The 15,232-nt window shown below is 46.0% G+C and overlaps 2 protein-coding genes across 2 annotated transcripts; both read left to right on the plus strand.

Moving 5' to 3' along the window:
* Positions 1 to 3,212: 3,212 nt before the first annotated feature.
* Positions 3,213 to 10,001, plus strand: tmem222b (transmembrane protein 222b). Its single transcript, XM_030082156.1, has 6 exons — positions 3,213 to 3,367; positions 4,679 to 4,763; positions 5,782 to 5,813; positions 5,893 to 5,989; positions 6,074 to 6,204; positions 6,634 to 10,001. Exons 1-6 carry the CDS (start codon positions 3,249 to 3,251, stop codon positions 6,719 to 6,721), a joined length of 552 nt encoding a protein of 183 aa, XP_029938016.1. The 5' UTR covers positions 3,213 to 3,248; the 3' UTR covers positions 6,722 to 10,001.
* Positions 10,002 to 11,587: 1,586 nt separating this feature from the next.
* On the plus strand, positions 11,588 to 13,446 carry tpbg1b (trophoblast glycoprotein 1b). Its single transcript, XM_030120831.1, has 2 exons — positions 11,588 to 12,074; positions 12,507 to 13,446. The coding sequence occupies exons 1-2, from the start codon at positions 11,812 to 11,814 to the stop codon at positions 13,354 to 13,356; spliced, it is 1,113 nt and encodes a 370-aa protein (XP_029976691.1). The 5' UTR covers positions 11,588 to 11,811; the 3' UTR covers positions 13,357 to 13,446.
* The last annotated feature ends 1,786 nt before the right edge of the window (positions 13,447 to 15,232 follow it).

Below are 15,232 nucleotides of genomic sequence, written 5' to 3' on the forward strand. Positions count from 1 at the left end.
TCAAAAAAATACAATAAAAAAATTAATAAATACAAACCAAATTTAAAAAAATAAAAAAAAACAGAAATCTAGATAAAAAATAAAAGTAAAGCTGAAAACAAAAATAAAAAACCAACATAAAAAATCCCTATTCTTACTCCTCTGTCTTGATGATAAAAAATTATCGAATGAAAAAGAAAAGTTGCTTCTAACTATGTGATCTGTCCTTAAACCTGGAGAGAGCGTCATTGTGGACGTGGTCGACTGAGGCAGGAAGAGAAACCGAATTACCCTCAGCTGTGATGTGGAGAAAGCAGAGTGTAAGGTCACCTTGTCTTTTACAGCATTAACAAAACGACATTCGACCTTTCATTTAGCTGCTCATTTAAAATAAACAGAAGTTTACACAGAATTGGTGTAATGGTGTTGTTTCAAGTTACATTTTTGCTGCTCAGTGTATTTTTTATATAAACTCCCATTATGGTGTGAAAGATGCTCCTCTTTACCTCCCTTTGTCTTCTATGCTGCTTTCTCATCGTCCTGCTCTCTGGAAAATGTTTCAAAAAGTGTCAGATTGGACCCTCATTTCACTTCCCGGCTTTCCAGGGAGCGAGAACGGAGAACCAGCCGACACTTGACATTTTCCTTCCTCGGAACCTTTGACTGAAGAGGAGAACGCGTCGTCCTGCTGCGGCTCCCAGAGCGCCACGTCTCCGGGCCTAATTGGGCCGAGGGCTCAGCCAGATATCGAGGTGGCATTTTGTGGGAGAGTCCCCTCCCCGAGCCGCGGCGTTCCTTCGTTTATCAACGTCCACCTGCTTTTTGCTGACTCGTTTGTTTTTGCCCTTCGCCCAATTCATCAGCTGTCACTTGTAATGGGACCCTGTGTGGAGCGCAGAGGGCCCCGGCGGGTCCCCTGGGCCACGCTTTGGTTCCATTTCCACCACAGATCAGATTCTCCAGCTGGAGGGCTTCTAACACTGCAGTAAAGCGGGTAGAAGTCCTATTAAAGAGCTCCATTTAGATGAGGAAGTCTGGAAATCTTTCCGAACGTTGGTTAAAACATGTGCGGACAGCACTTTTATAATAGCACATATACATCAAATACTGCCAAATACAAAAAGATCCATAATAAACCAAAGGAAGAAGTGTGTAGGGATGCTAAGAGAGAATATATATCACATTTTATTCAACTTTAGCCCTTTAAAACTGACTGAACAATGTTTTCTGTGCTCACACATGAAAAATGGCCCTGAGCAGTGTTCTCATGTAAACTGACGCTTCAAATGTAACAAAAATGTTCTATTTTCACTTGAAAATGTCAACCGTTATACTGTCTTCCTCCGCTGATAAATAAAAGATGTTTTGTTCATCTGTTCGGTCGACTCTTCCAACAAATTACATTACTTGATAACTAATGAGAGTGGAGCTTAATGTCATTATGCGACTGGATATCAGGCTCTTTAAATCAAAAAGATGCATGTTTTTTCATAATTTCCACTCTTAAATGCATTTAGTTTTGCATTACATGAGGAATAATTAGAATGAATATTAGGCTTAAATGCGGTTAGATGATCTTTTTATTTCCGACTCCAGTGAAAACAAACAGGGGTCACGTCGTGTGTTCTGCAGGCTGCTCAGCATTTAATTCATCTTCAGTTTTCATTCCGTTATCGTCTGTTTCAGTCCTGTTTTGGTTGTTCACAGTTCCTTGGATTCTGCTGGAAGAATCATAAATTCAGGCGTCTTCTGCAAGAGCTCCTTCAGTGACAGTGTGTGTGAAGGAGAGATATCGCAGCTCCTTCCTTCCTGCTGCTGTTTGACTGGAAGATCAGCAGCTCTCTCAAACCAAGATATTTATTTTACTTTAAAAGCCGCCTTCACACATTAGCAAATGTATGATCACCAGAGGAAAGAAAATGCACTTTTACAGATGGGCTCTGAAGCTCATTTTTCATTTAATTTCAGTCTTATTTCTGAAAATAGTGAAGCCTTTTGACTCAGCAGAGACGACTTGTCACTCCTTGTCCTTGTGGTGGCTTCTCTCCTTGAACTATTGGTTCTATGAGCTTCTTTAGGAAAACTCTGAGTCATGAATACTGAGCCGCCTACACATGCTTGGACTTATTGATGTTTGGGTTTGCACTGCAGGGTGTGTCTGCTGGAGGACTGCTGTGTCAGTTCATTTTAGCGTTCTGAGTGTATTTAATTTGAACAAAAGACTGACAGAGAATATTTCACACTCTCTATTGATTAAAAACAAGTGATCCAAGGAATATAATTTACAATTTTCAGACAAAAAGTAAAATATAATGATGAGGTAGAACTTTATTCATCACACACTGGGGAAATCGAAGCATTTCAGCAGCTCAAAGGTCAACAAATACAAATCAGAATATTGAAAACATGCAGATATTCAACAGAGGAAACCAGACTGTGAGCATTATTGACTTTCTACTTTGGGATGATTCTGCAGTAGGTGTAATGGATGCATCAGCAGGGGTGAAGAGACTGAGTATCAGGGGATGGTGGATAACTTTATTTCTTGGTTACACCACAGGAGAGACTTCAATCCAGTGGCTATTAGACTCTACAAATCTAGTTTTAACAGTTAATTCATTCTTTCTTGCCTATAGAAGTTACTGCTAAGAGTTGCACATATTACTTAATTTATATTTACTGGTATAATTGTTATTCTGAATCATTTAGGAAGTGGGTGCCATGCAAGGAGCTCAGTCCTTCCATGATAAGTTTTACATCTCTTGTGAAACTACTTTTCCTTAACAGGAAAAAATCCTGGTACTTCGGTGAGGGAAATTAGCTACAATAAGTAGCAATCCATGAAAATATTTTAATTGTACGGTGAAATGGAACGAATAACAAAATTTAAAGACAACAAATGCCTTGTTCTAGTAGAAAAAATGTAGCTGTTGCCTTTGCTCACTGTCACAGAAACCGGATGTTGCTATCAAGAAACAAAACAGTAAATGGTTTTCGTGTTTCGTCTTGGACCTAACAAAGTAAAATAATCAGTGAACATTTTATCAAATTATACATCGTTTTTGTTACCATTTTCAACAAACATTAATAAAAAAACAAATATTTCACTGAAACACGTCACAGTTACACTTTGTTACACGACGTAAACCTGAACAAAACCAGTCATTTCTTTTATTTTGGAGGTCCCCACCACGCTTCCGGTTTAGTGCTCTCCGGGCTTGACGGAAGCCGTGAGTGGGACAAATGAAGTTCACGCTCCGCAGCTGGTGATGGCGGATGTTGTGGAGAAAGACACCATGAAGAATTACCACATAGCGTCCGAGAAAATCAACCCGGACGCCAGCCGCTACCCGTACTGCATAGTCTGGACGCCCATCCCCGTGCTGTCGTGAGTGCCCGCCGCCGGGTAGTGAAGGATGAGAGCTCCGGGAGTGACAGCTGTAGCAGCTTAGCTTTAGCATCCGGTGTTTCGGATTGACTGGTTCCCCTGTTAACTGGTAACCGACTACCTTTATTGTTTCCCTGTAACGGCAGATGTCAGTAATCTGTACCTGTCCTGGCGAGCGTTGTTTAGTCGCATGTGTAAAGTGCCGTTCCTTTAGTCAGTCTTATTGTAGCATCGATATGTTCTGTGCTTGAAGCGGCTGGCAGAAGTCGGTCACCAGTTAACACGGGAACCAGTTATTCCGGAGGCGTTTCATCCTGTTGCTGCTTTTTCCTATTTCCTTGTTTTTGTTTTTTCTCTCTGCTGCAGTCAGAAGGTGGAAAAATGAGATTTAACGAGCCTAACTTATACTATACATCTTTTTTTATTTTATATCAGCAGGAAAATACTAAAAAAGAAGCTGTGATGCTGAATTAAACTTAAGGTCATCGCCCATAATATTATCTACTGAGTCTCTTTCATAGTTATATAAACACTTTCTCGAACAAGTCTTATGTCAATAAGTCAATTTTAATTTTCATTATCATAAATACGCATAGTCTCTGATGGTGCTTTCAGGGAACTCGGGAAAATACTATTTCCCAGTTGGGTGTGTTGATATGGTAACAATAAACAAAGCCAATAATTCACACAGATCTGTAGAAAAACAAACATGTTATCACCCTTAAACCAACACGCGGACGAACTGCTGCGTTTTAGGTCAATTAAATTGTTACACATCATCGGTACAGACGTGAAAATATATCATATCTGTGATTTAATTTAAATAGTATTTTTCATATTAACGCCGACATGCTGTCGTGTCAAGTGATGTTACATTTACTTCTCAGGGATTTCTTTAATTTTTCCAGATGGTCAGATCTATTTTTTTCCAACTTAGTGCTGTCTAATTCCTTGTTCTTCTTGAATGCACCTTTTCTGATCTTCAGTTTTGGCCCTTTCTAGGATATTTTCATTTTATTTTTTTGACTTAAGGTTTAGCCTACTGTATCATATAGCGTTTCAGAACCTTCTTGCACAAAATTCCCTGCTATTATCCTACTTAAAATGTGTCATACAAATGAAAATAAACTGTTAAATTAAATGAAATTAATGGCAAATCAGAAGCAAGTTCAGTCGAGCCTGGTTTTTCTCATTTAGATGAATTGCTAGTTGTATTAAAAATGCACAGAAAACAGATGAGCGTGTGAAAATGTGTCCCTTCATGTTATTCCCGTCACACTCGGTTTAACGGTGTTGTGTCCTTCCGTCCAGATGGCTGTTTCCCTTCATCGGTCATATGGGAATCTGCACCTCCACCGGAGTCATCCGAGACTTCGCCGGGCCGTACTTTGTCTCTGTGAGTGAAGGTCAATGATTGTGTGGTCCTCTATATAAACATCGATAGGCCTAAAAACAAGCTGTTTTCTTGAAGTTTTATTTGATATCACTTTACGCAACATGTAGTTACAAAAGTCCCCAACCAGACGATGTATGTCTGTCTTCTGAAGTCTTAATATAAGGCCTCATTTACACACCGTTTCATTTGAAAACACATTGTCACTGTTATGCGGTGAAATTGAAATGAAAACTTCGGTTAAATTTGTTGGTTACTGCGATCGCACGCTCTCCCCGAGCGGCTGGTCGCTCCTGAGGTCACCCGAGGCGCAGTGGAGGTAAAGTGAGACGGCAGGTGAGCTCAAGGTGTCCACTGAAAACGTGCTCGGGGTTTCAAACGCTCTCCCATTCATCATTCAGGCAGAGCAAAAGGTCAAATAACCCGACGCTGCTACTTTCACTGGGTCTCTAAAACATTTGCAGCATTAGCTTTTCCTCTGCGTTTGTATTCTGGAGCTGTCAGAGCGAGTTTAGGGAGCACACACATTTTTTGTAATGAGATTTAGTTCAAGGGGACTTTTCAATGGACTGAAAAGAATGAATTGTTCTCAAATTAACTGAAGGCCGATAAAGAATTGAAGAAGGGGAAAGAATTTTTCTTGGAGATTAAGCTTTTTTTTGCAGGTTTTAGAGAGTGGATGGAATAGTCAGCACATTCATTATTGAAGGAAACATCTTTTACTGCTTTATTACAGTACATTATTGGTTTTAATGCATCATTTTTATTAACTCAACTTTTACCTTCAGGAGGAGGTTTTCTCGTATTCCCGCTCTAGATCTGACTGATCCTCGCAGTTTTCAGGAGGACATCACGCAGCGTGCGGCTCTGCTGTTTTTGTTCGAACCGGACTCATTAAGAGCTCACACACAAACAAACTTCACACACAAACAGGATGGGAGGCACATTTCCGAGGGTCTCGGTGTTGAACTCGAGCTGAAACGGGCTTCTGTGGTTTGATTGAATCTCTTGTTTCCTGCAGGAAGACAACATGGCTTTCGGAAGACCGACAAAGTGAGTAAATACTTTATTTTAATACGTTTGACCCAGCCCCGGCTCGTCCTCCACACCGTGTCTCCTCCCTCCGCCTCAGGTACTGGATGCTGGACGTCAGTAAAGTCTACGCCATGGGTTCCAACGCCTGGGACACGGCGGTGCACGACGCGTCCGAGGAGTACAAGCACCGCATGGTAAAGACGCGCACGGCGCGGAACCCGAGAGCCGGCCGGTCCTCCCGTTTGCTAATCCGTGGCCGCTTTGTGTTTCCCCCTCAGCACAACCTGTGCTGCGACAACTGCCACTCCCACGTGGCCATGGCCCTCAACCTGATGCGCTACGAGAACAGCACCTCGTGGAACATGGTGAAGCTCTGCCTGCTCGTGCTCGTCCACGGCAAACACGTCAGGTGAGATGACGTCTATTGAGGAAAAAAAAAAAAAGGCAATTTACAAAGAAATATATTGGTTTGATGTCCCATCAAACTGAAATTTTAAAAACTGCATTACACAACAAAAGTTGACTTTTTGAAAAGGGCTATCAAGGCAGAACGTCTTTAAAACATTCTGTCTCCTTGGTAACGGGCGGGAAAATGCTAGTTTTGGAAGCTGTATCAACTCCGTCTCCATGGAAACGGGGGAAGATACAACTTTTCTGAAGCGCTGCTAATGCATGAGTTGTGGAAAATGTGAAGACTACTTCATTTTCAAAACGTTTTCATGTAAACGCAGAACTTTTCCTTAACAAAAACAAAAGACAAAAGAGGTGTTTTCACCTGAAACGTGGTGTAAACGGGTTCCTCCTCACGTTGACCTCCCCTCCCCCCTCCCCCCTCCAGCTGCGCCGGCTTCCTGAAGACCTGGCTGCCTTTCCTCATGCTCCTGGGCGTCGTGCTCACAGTGGCCCTGGCCCTCAACCTGCGGTGACCTGGGCGGCGGGCGGAGGACCTGTCACAGCGGGAACGCCGACTCCTCCCCCTCGGCAGGGTCAGAACGTGGGCGCTGACCTTTGGAACAGCAGAGGGAGGGGGAGGGTGGGGGCGTCACACGGTATCCAAGGAGAGAGAGAGCGATATATATATATGGAAAGAGAAACTACTGGGCTCCAGGACAGGATCGCTGGACGTCGGCGTCCACCTGGGTTTTTTTTTTTGGAGACATTGGAAGACATTCCCCCCTGACATCCATCTCACAGGACCACACCACAGACTGAACGGATCCCAGCTCGAGCCATCGCTGCCTTCACTAACGGTTGAAACACCGCCTCATCCCTTTCTCTGAGGGGAAACGCATATCCATGCCTTACTTGTTGATTTTTATCTACTAGATCCGGGGCCGTATTCCCACCAGTCCGTGCTTCCCGTGTGCCATTTTTCTACCACGGGAGCACAAACGCGTCTTCGCTGCCTTCCTCGGGAATCTGTATCTCGGTCATGCTGGTTCTAATGTAGCTCTTCCACAGCTCATACTTAAAATACGCGAAAGCTTTTTGTACTTTCTGTGCGGTTTCTTATTCACATATGAGCTTCTGTGTAGGATATGGAGCGTCTCTCTCAGCGGGCTTACTCGCTTTACACACATTGCCTCACGCCTCGATGAACTCCAGGTCAGAAGCGCAGTGATTGTAGCAACCTCAGTCCATGTGGTTTCTGTACGTGTGCCAAACGGAGGACGGTCGAGCAGCTCCAAGGCTTACAGACCGAGAGAGATCTGGTCACAGTGGGTTTTCATCAGTCCTGTAGAGAACTGTGTGAAGGATCCAAACACACCTTGATCCACCTGTTTTCTCCAATCGACCAAACTGATCTCAGCCAAAACACGGCGAAGGGCCAAGACCGCCTCCTGATGGTCCATCCAGAATGTAGACCGGATCGTCTTTCATCCGTTTATTTTTTGTTTCTGCCACATTGAAACACTGAACTTTGGGTCTGAATATCTTTAAACGTGGGAGTCTGACCTGAAGGGGGCGTGTCTTTTCCATCTCCACCAATAACCGTTCATTCCCGGGACGTCGTCTTTGAGTCCTGCCGTCACCTCCTAAAGGTGTGTTTGAGCTGAACACAGGCAGAGAGGGACCAGTAGTCTGATGAAAACCTTCTGTTGATAAAGGAATTAGACGATTCTTATGTCCGAGAGGTTTTAGTTCCTTTTACTTTTTGATTTTTCTCCAAGAGTTCAGTGAAGTCAGTGCCTACAGAGTTGCCTCTCCCACTTTTTTTTTTTGCCTCCCGTTTAAATAAATCCACGTGATGGTTGGCACCCGGAGCCCGTTGCCATGGCTGTTTGCGAGCAGATTCAAATCCCCCCATTGTTTGCAATCAAACAGAACAAGGAGAAGAAGAAGAGAGAGAAAAAAAAAAGAGTGTTGAGCCGCCTCTTTGTCCGCGGTGCTGCCAGAAGCAGCAGGTAGCCGGGATCCTCAGGTTTTTTTCACGCTCGCCAACCCCCATGCCGCCGCTGCCCCCGCTGTTCCCCCACCTTTACACACATCAGGCTGGAAGGTCAGCGTGAAATGTCAGCGTTGTTCCAGCTCCGGCGTGCGTCCTGATCCCCTCGCCGCGTCCGCCTGTAAATATCTGAAAGACAACATTTCCACCGTTCATCAGGTGCTCCGCTCCCCCCGCTCGCTTCTCATCCACCCTCCTCAATAACTCACTCTCGTCGTGCCTCAGCGGGTGAGCGGTGGCGTGCGTGTCGGCGGGTAACGCATGCCGGCGTGACTGAGTGACTGAGTGTGTGTGTGTGTGTGAGTACGAGTGTGTGTTTGCATGTGAACCTGTGAGAGGAGAAGCTCATCGCTGTGGCTTCTCATTGAAATAATCAGCTGCCTACAGCGATTGATTTCTATATTTAAAGCTCCATATTTTGCCTCTTAATCAAGCGATACGTGATGCTGGTGAACTGTAGAGAGAATCGGTGTGTTAGGATGATTTGATTCAGTGCGTGCTGTAGTTACATTCATACATTCAGGATGTTTAAGGAGGGAGCTTTGGGAGCTTTACGGCCTTCACACACCAGAGGGTGAAATGAAACCACCGATTCTCATTCAAACTGACTTGTTTTTGCAGAATTTTGTAAAACTGAAGGTGAAAAATGAAAGTTTCTGTCTCAAAAATGCAGTCCTTTGTGTTTTGTTTTTAAAGGACTTTTGAAAAACAACGGCAGTGAACGCAAGTTATTGAAAACGCTCTGACTCTGTGAAGAGTAAATAGTTCGCACCAACTCCTGGCCCTAACGTGCTAGCCTGCCCGTTTTCTGCCGTTTCCATGTAAACATGAAACCTTTCTGAAACGAAAACCCAAAAACAATGTAGCCTATTTTCACTCGAGCCGTCACGTAAATGGGGCCTTAAAGCAAGACGTGCCAGTTCTTTGAAATTACTGAAAATTTTTTAGACATAAATGTCCCAAAAAGCAGGATCGTAATTATTATAAAACTTTTAAAAATGCTGTTACCTGAGTGTTTTTTTTTTTCTTTACCAAAACACTTATGACGCAGACTTGATGTTTTGGTTTTCCTTGAGTAAGTGGTGTGTAAAGGGCCTTGAGCAGACTGGTCGCTCCGTCTCAAAGGGTTCATGTGTTCATCTGGGGGCGGGTATGTGCCCTTTCCACCTGAAGTGCTGGGAGGTTTTCCATCTGTGTCCACACTGAGAGAACAGCAGCAGCACAAAGAGAAAATCCCCCCTCGGTTCTGTGTAATTGCGCTAAACGTGGGGAAAATGGGAGACAAACTGCGGCCGTGAATGCGCGGCTTGTGCTTTTACACGAAGCGGCTCATTCATTACAGCTAATGAATGAACAGCCCTTTGAGATCAGCTGATTTAAAGAAGAAGAAAAAAAAAACCCCACAGCAGTCATTACTACTGCTTCCGACGTAACCTTCAGGAGGATGGAGGGAAGCGGTGAAGACCGGACAGCGAGCCGGTTCCCTTTCGGGGCGTCAGATATTCAGTGGAGATCCTCTGAATGGTTTTAGATGTTGCCTGCTGCGGTGCCTTGTTGTATCCAAGAGCCAGGTCCTGGAATGTGGAGACCTGCGGTCCCGCCGATTCAGCCCGTTGACAAAAGACTGTCGGGACGCTGTTATTAGTGCCACTATCCATATATACTCATACCAGCCTGCAATTTAAGAAAAAAAAAAGGGAAAAAAAAAACCCCTCTTTTGTTTCTTTAATCCTTCCAAAATGTCTTTTATGCTGCAGATCACACAGCCCACGGGGGGAATCTGAGGAATCTTGCAAGAGACTGTGTGAATGTGTTTATGACTCACAGCTATAACACCAATAAAGATGTTTATTATTGTAGAGGTTTGCGGGACTTCTTTCTTTGAGTTACGACCCAAACTGATAGCGGGAGGCGATGCCGCTCCATCAATACGCTCCGGAGTGATTCCTGCAGTAACCATCAGAAGGCGTCAGAATAAACACTGACGGGAGGAGAAGAAGGGACGCCCGTCGCCGCTTTGATATTCCACTGTCAAATGGCTCAAAAGTCCCACTTGGTGGCCCTTTATCCTGCTGAGCATCCTGGTATTCATGAACTGGGGGGATCAAAGGCTCTAAAGTCTGGCCTGAGAGACTCCCCTCCCCCCACGTCCACCACACCACCTGGGTGGGGGGGGGGGGGCGGGGGATGACACATTCTTCAGGGTAAAGGTCTCCTGGCAGAGGGTTTCTACTGAAAGTTACATCTTTGGTAGACATAAGGTGTCCAAAGAAGTTTCACACTGATGGGTAGAGTTAAGGAGGAAAAAAATGTTGCTGGTGCAAAACAAAGTGAAAAAAAGTCTTGCATTAATTATGTTTTTCAAGAAACAAAGGTAAATGTTAGTTTAGCTACTTTTCATTGAAGCATCACGATGTCTCAGCCCGGGTTTCAGTGCTGCGCTCGAAGAAACTTGTTAAAAAAAAAAAATCTGTTTTTTCTTTGAAGTTTTTGTTATGTTTGGTTTGTGGGCCAAGTTTTGGCCCACGGGCCTTATGCTGGACACCCCTCATTTAGAGGACGAGATGGGATATGAATTTCAAGAAAAGTTTTCATCAGAATAATTGGGCGAACAAATGTGTGTGAAAAAAGAGTTGTGATGAAAGATTCACTCCACCCGCTGATCATCCATCCACCCATCCATCCATCTATTCATCCATCCATCCATCTATCTATCCACCCACCCATCCATCCATCCATCAACCATCCACCCACCCATCCATCCACCCGTCAGCCATCTCTCCACCCCTCTGTCCACCTCATCCATCCCTCCATCCATCCATCTATCTACCCACCCATCATCCATCCATCCATTCATTCATCCGTCTATCAATTCATCCAGCCATCCATCCACCCCTCCATCCATCCACTCATCCAATCATCCATCCGTCCGTCCATCCATCTATCCACCCGTTCTCCATCCATCTATCTGTCCATCCATCCATCCATCCTTTCATCCACTCATCTATGCATCCACCCAGTCAACATCCATCAATCCATCCATCCATTGATCCATCCACCCATCCATCCATGTATTCACCCATCCATCTATCCACCCATTATCCATCCATATGTCCATCCATCCATTATCCATCCATCCAGCCAGCCACCCACCTATCCATCAACCCATCCCTCCACCCCTCCATCCCTCCACTCCTCCACCCCCCCAACCCTCCATCCTGAACTCCTCCAGAGTGAAGCTCCTCCCCTCAGATCATCGCTGGTCGATGGTCCTTTTAACTTCATTGTTGTAGAAGAAGCGACGCCCCGCTTGGCGGAGAGGGATCAAACTCCCCCTCCGCTCTGATCGACCCCCACACTTCTTCCCTTCTTCTTTTTGTTCTGATGGAAATCAGCGCCAGCCCCCCGGCCGGACACACTTTCTGCAGCACGCGGAGTTGAGAGCTTCACTCTCGGGCGGGACGATGAGCTGATCGCCGCTCCGCGTCTCCTCTTCACCACTTCTTCCCAGCTTTCCCCGGATCTTTTTCTTCTTTTCCCGCCTTCGTATCCCCGCGGTCTCGCGCCGACATGCGGGGCTGGACTCGCCGCCTCGTGCTCGCGCTGCTCGCGCTGCTGCTCGGCTCCGCGTCGGCGGCGTGTCCGCCGCGCTGCGAGTGCTCCGAGGCGGCGCACACCGTCAAGTGCGTCTCCAAAGAGCTGCGGAGCGTCCCGGAGGGCATCCCCGGCTACACCCGGAACCTCTTCATCACCGGGAACCAGATCAGCCGCGTCGGACCCGAGTCCTTCAGGGGGCTGGAGAACGTGACCAACCTGTCCCTGAGCAATAACAGGTAGGAGCCCCGGGGATAGAAGCTCCCGAAGTGGACTAAAATTCAGCATAACTTCTGTTTATCAATGATGTGTTGAGTTACAGCATATTTATTATCATAAGACGACATGTCTTCAAGTAGTTTACAGTTAATTTGCACAAAAGCCAGCGGTAGAGTTGCTGTCTTTCATTCAGAAGGTTGCAGGTTTGATTCCTTGTCTTCTTCTGCTCACATGTCAAAGTGTCCTTCAGCAAGACTCTGGACCTTGATGTGTGTAAAGAATGTTGAAAAGTGTTTTTATAAGTGAAATCTGTTGACATTTAAGATAAAAAAAAAAAAAAGCAATAGACGCTGCTATAATAAAATCTGACTAATTTAGAATAAATCCTGAAGAGGAAAAAGATTTTATCAAATATTTAAAAATCTAAAGCTTTTCTGTGTCTTCAAATCCAGAATTACCGAGGTGGAATCGCACACCTTCGCGGGGCTGCGCAGCCTCCGCTCCCTGGACCTGAGCGGCAACCAGCTGGCCGTCGTCCACCCGGAGGCCTTCAGCGTCGCCAACCAGTCGCTGCGCGAGCTCAACCTGAGCCGGGCGCTCTACAACCACTCGGCGGTGGTGGACCTGGCCATGGCGCTGCGCTGGAGCTCGCTGGGAGGCCTGCGGGGCCTGGACCTGTCCGACAACAGCCTCATCTACCTGCCGGCGCGCATCTTCTCCCACCTGGGCGGCCTGCGGCGGCTGCAGCTGTCCAACAACTCGCTGGTGGCCGTCCACAACGCCTCGCTGTCGGGCCTGGAGCGCCTGGAGGAGCTGGACCTCACGCTCAACGCCCTGAAGACGCTGCCCGAGGAGGGCCTGCGGGAGCTGGACTCGCTGCCCGGCGCCACCCTCCTGCTGGGGGACAACCCCTTCACCTGCACCTGCGGCATCGAACCGTTCGCCCTGTGGCTCAACAGGTCGCGGGACCGCGTCCGGGACGCGGACGGCCTGGCGTGCGCCTTCCCGGCGGGCATGAGGAACACGTCGCTGCTGGCGGCCGGCTCGCTGACCCTGGGCTGCCACCAGAGGGACGCCGGCGCCGACCTGGCGCTGCAGACCTCCTACGTCTTCCTGGGCATCGTGCTGGGCTTCATCGGCCTCATCTTCCTCTTCGTGCTCTACCTCAACCGCAAGGGCATCAAGAAGCGCGTGTACGACATGCGGGACGCCTGCAGGGAGGTGTGGGAGGGCTACCACTACCGCTTCGAGATCGACTCCGACCCCAGGCTGTCGCAGGTCTCCTCGAGCGCCGACGCGTGAGACGACTGTCCACACCGGAGTCGGGGTCTCACGGAAACGACTTTTTTAATCGTATCGGCAGCCAGATGTAAAAATTGTACAGATCTTTCTGTAAATATATATAAAACTATCACTGAAGCATGCACTGCCCTTTTACAAGTGATGTGCTCTTTTAAGACAAGCTGTTGTGAAGATTTTGATTTTTTTTTTCGCTGTGATGTGTCAGAAACACATAAATGTTTGAAAAGATTCTCTCTGATTGGCGTTTCTTGCATGTGTCCCGCTCTCTGAAAACACAGAAGAACCACAGCAAGTGCCTGAAGCCAGGAGGAGGGTTGTGTCTCCCGTCGATACAGCGAGCTGAACGTGGCGTGCTTCCCTCGAATTTAGCTCGCAATGATGATAATAATAATAAAAAAAAAGAAAGCACGCGGACACTCGACGAACAAACAGACCTCTGGGAATTTAAAGCACAATCGTTTATTCATCTTTGAAGCATTTCAAGTCCTCCGGGGCGCCGCGGAGGAACGGAGCCACCGAAAAAGCTCCTCCGCCACTTCTTCTCGCTCTTCTTTTGGCTGCTGGATTAAAAGGCAGAGAAGAGGAGAACAATTCAGCTGAGACTGGCGGAAATCTCCTGGCCCCCTCATTTTTTTTTTCTTTTTTCTTTTTTTTTTTTTTTTTTCATGAAACGTCGCTTTGTTTCAACTCCTTGAGTTTTATTGTCAAAATGATGAGAAACAGTCCTGGGGCTGAGGTCGCCGCTGAAAGCAATCTGCCCCCTCCCTCCCTTCCTTAAAGACAACAGCGGCTCTGGAAGCTCTTTGAAGGAAAAGTCTGGCTCTCCACGTTTTTCTGTTTAGGGGGATTTTTCTTTCTTTTTTTTTTTCTTTCTCCTCCAGTGATAAGATACAGATGATTCTGGAACACCAGCTACATTGTTTTATTCGACGTTCAGGGTTTTAAGGCTGTCGAAAACCGAGAAGTAATTTCTCTTACGGTTCAAAGTAAGTGAGGAAATCTGTCGAGCCCAGCACATCCTCACAGTGTCCACAGTTTGTCATCGGAACAGTAACAAAAAAGCACATTTTTTGGCTTCAATCGACTGTGTTTACGGCGTCGCTGGTGTGTTTCATGGAGGTTCTGTGTATAACCCATCCATCTACCTCATCCTCCCCCAGATCTGGAGCCATTCACTGCTTAAGCTCGCAGGATAAATGACACAAGCGTTCTTTTTTTTCCCCTGCAAAAACTATGAGGAATACTCGAGATGAAAGCATTTTGGAAGCGTGGCTCGTTCCTGCAGCTCGTACCGTCAGCCTTCAGGTTCAGGCAGCAGAGATACTCCGTCAGGTTTTGGGGGGGAAAAAAAGGTCCCAGTTTGGTTGAAACATCTGTGGCTTCGTGTTACTTTCTTGAAAATAAATGTGAAGGATTATTTTTTCCATGTCTGGAGTGACTGACGTGTATCCGTCCGTCGTTCCTCCATCCATCCATCCATCCATCCATCCATCCATTCACCGCCTCTCCTGAATATGGCATTATCTCTTCATTCATCATGGAAGTACTTAAGGTTGCAGTTTATGTGTTTTAGCAAACTATACGGTCCTTTTTTAATATCAGGACAGTTTGTTTCATGGCTGTTTGACTTGATTTTCACATAAAAAAAAATGCTTGGTTAATTTGAGGAAAAGGCTCATTAGTGGCACTTCATTACGTACCTCTATAAACTTTTTAAACACTTTATTGCACTCAGAGCCCAAACTGTTTGGCGGAAGTTAATCATAAAGTCCGTAAATCCAAAAGCGTGGTCGTTCTTGTTTCTTCAGACATAAATTCTGCGTTAAATTACCATTTTCCTCCTGGCTAATAAAGGTCATGTATAGCATGCTGAATC

This window comes from Salarias fasciatus, chromosome 22 (assembly GCF_902148845.1).
Source record: "Salarias fasciatus chromosome 22, fSalaFa1.1, whole genome shotgun sequence".
Lineage (NCBI taxonomy): Eukaryota > Metazoa > Chordata > Actinopteri > Blenniiformes > Blenniidae > Salarias > Salarias fasciatus.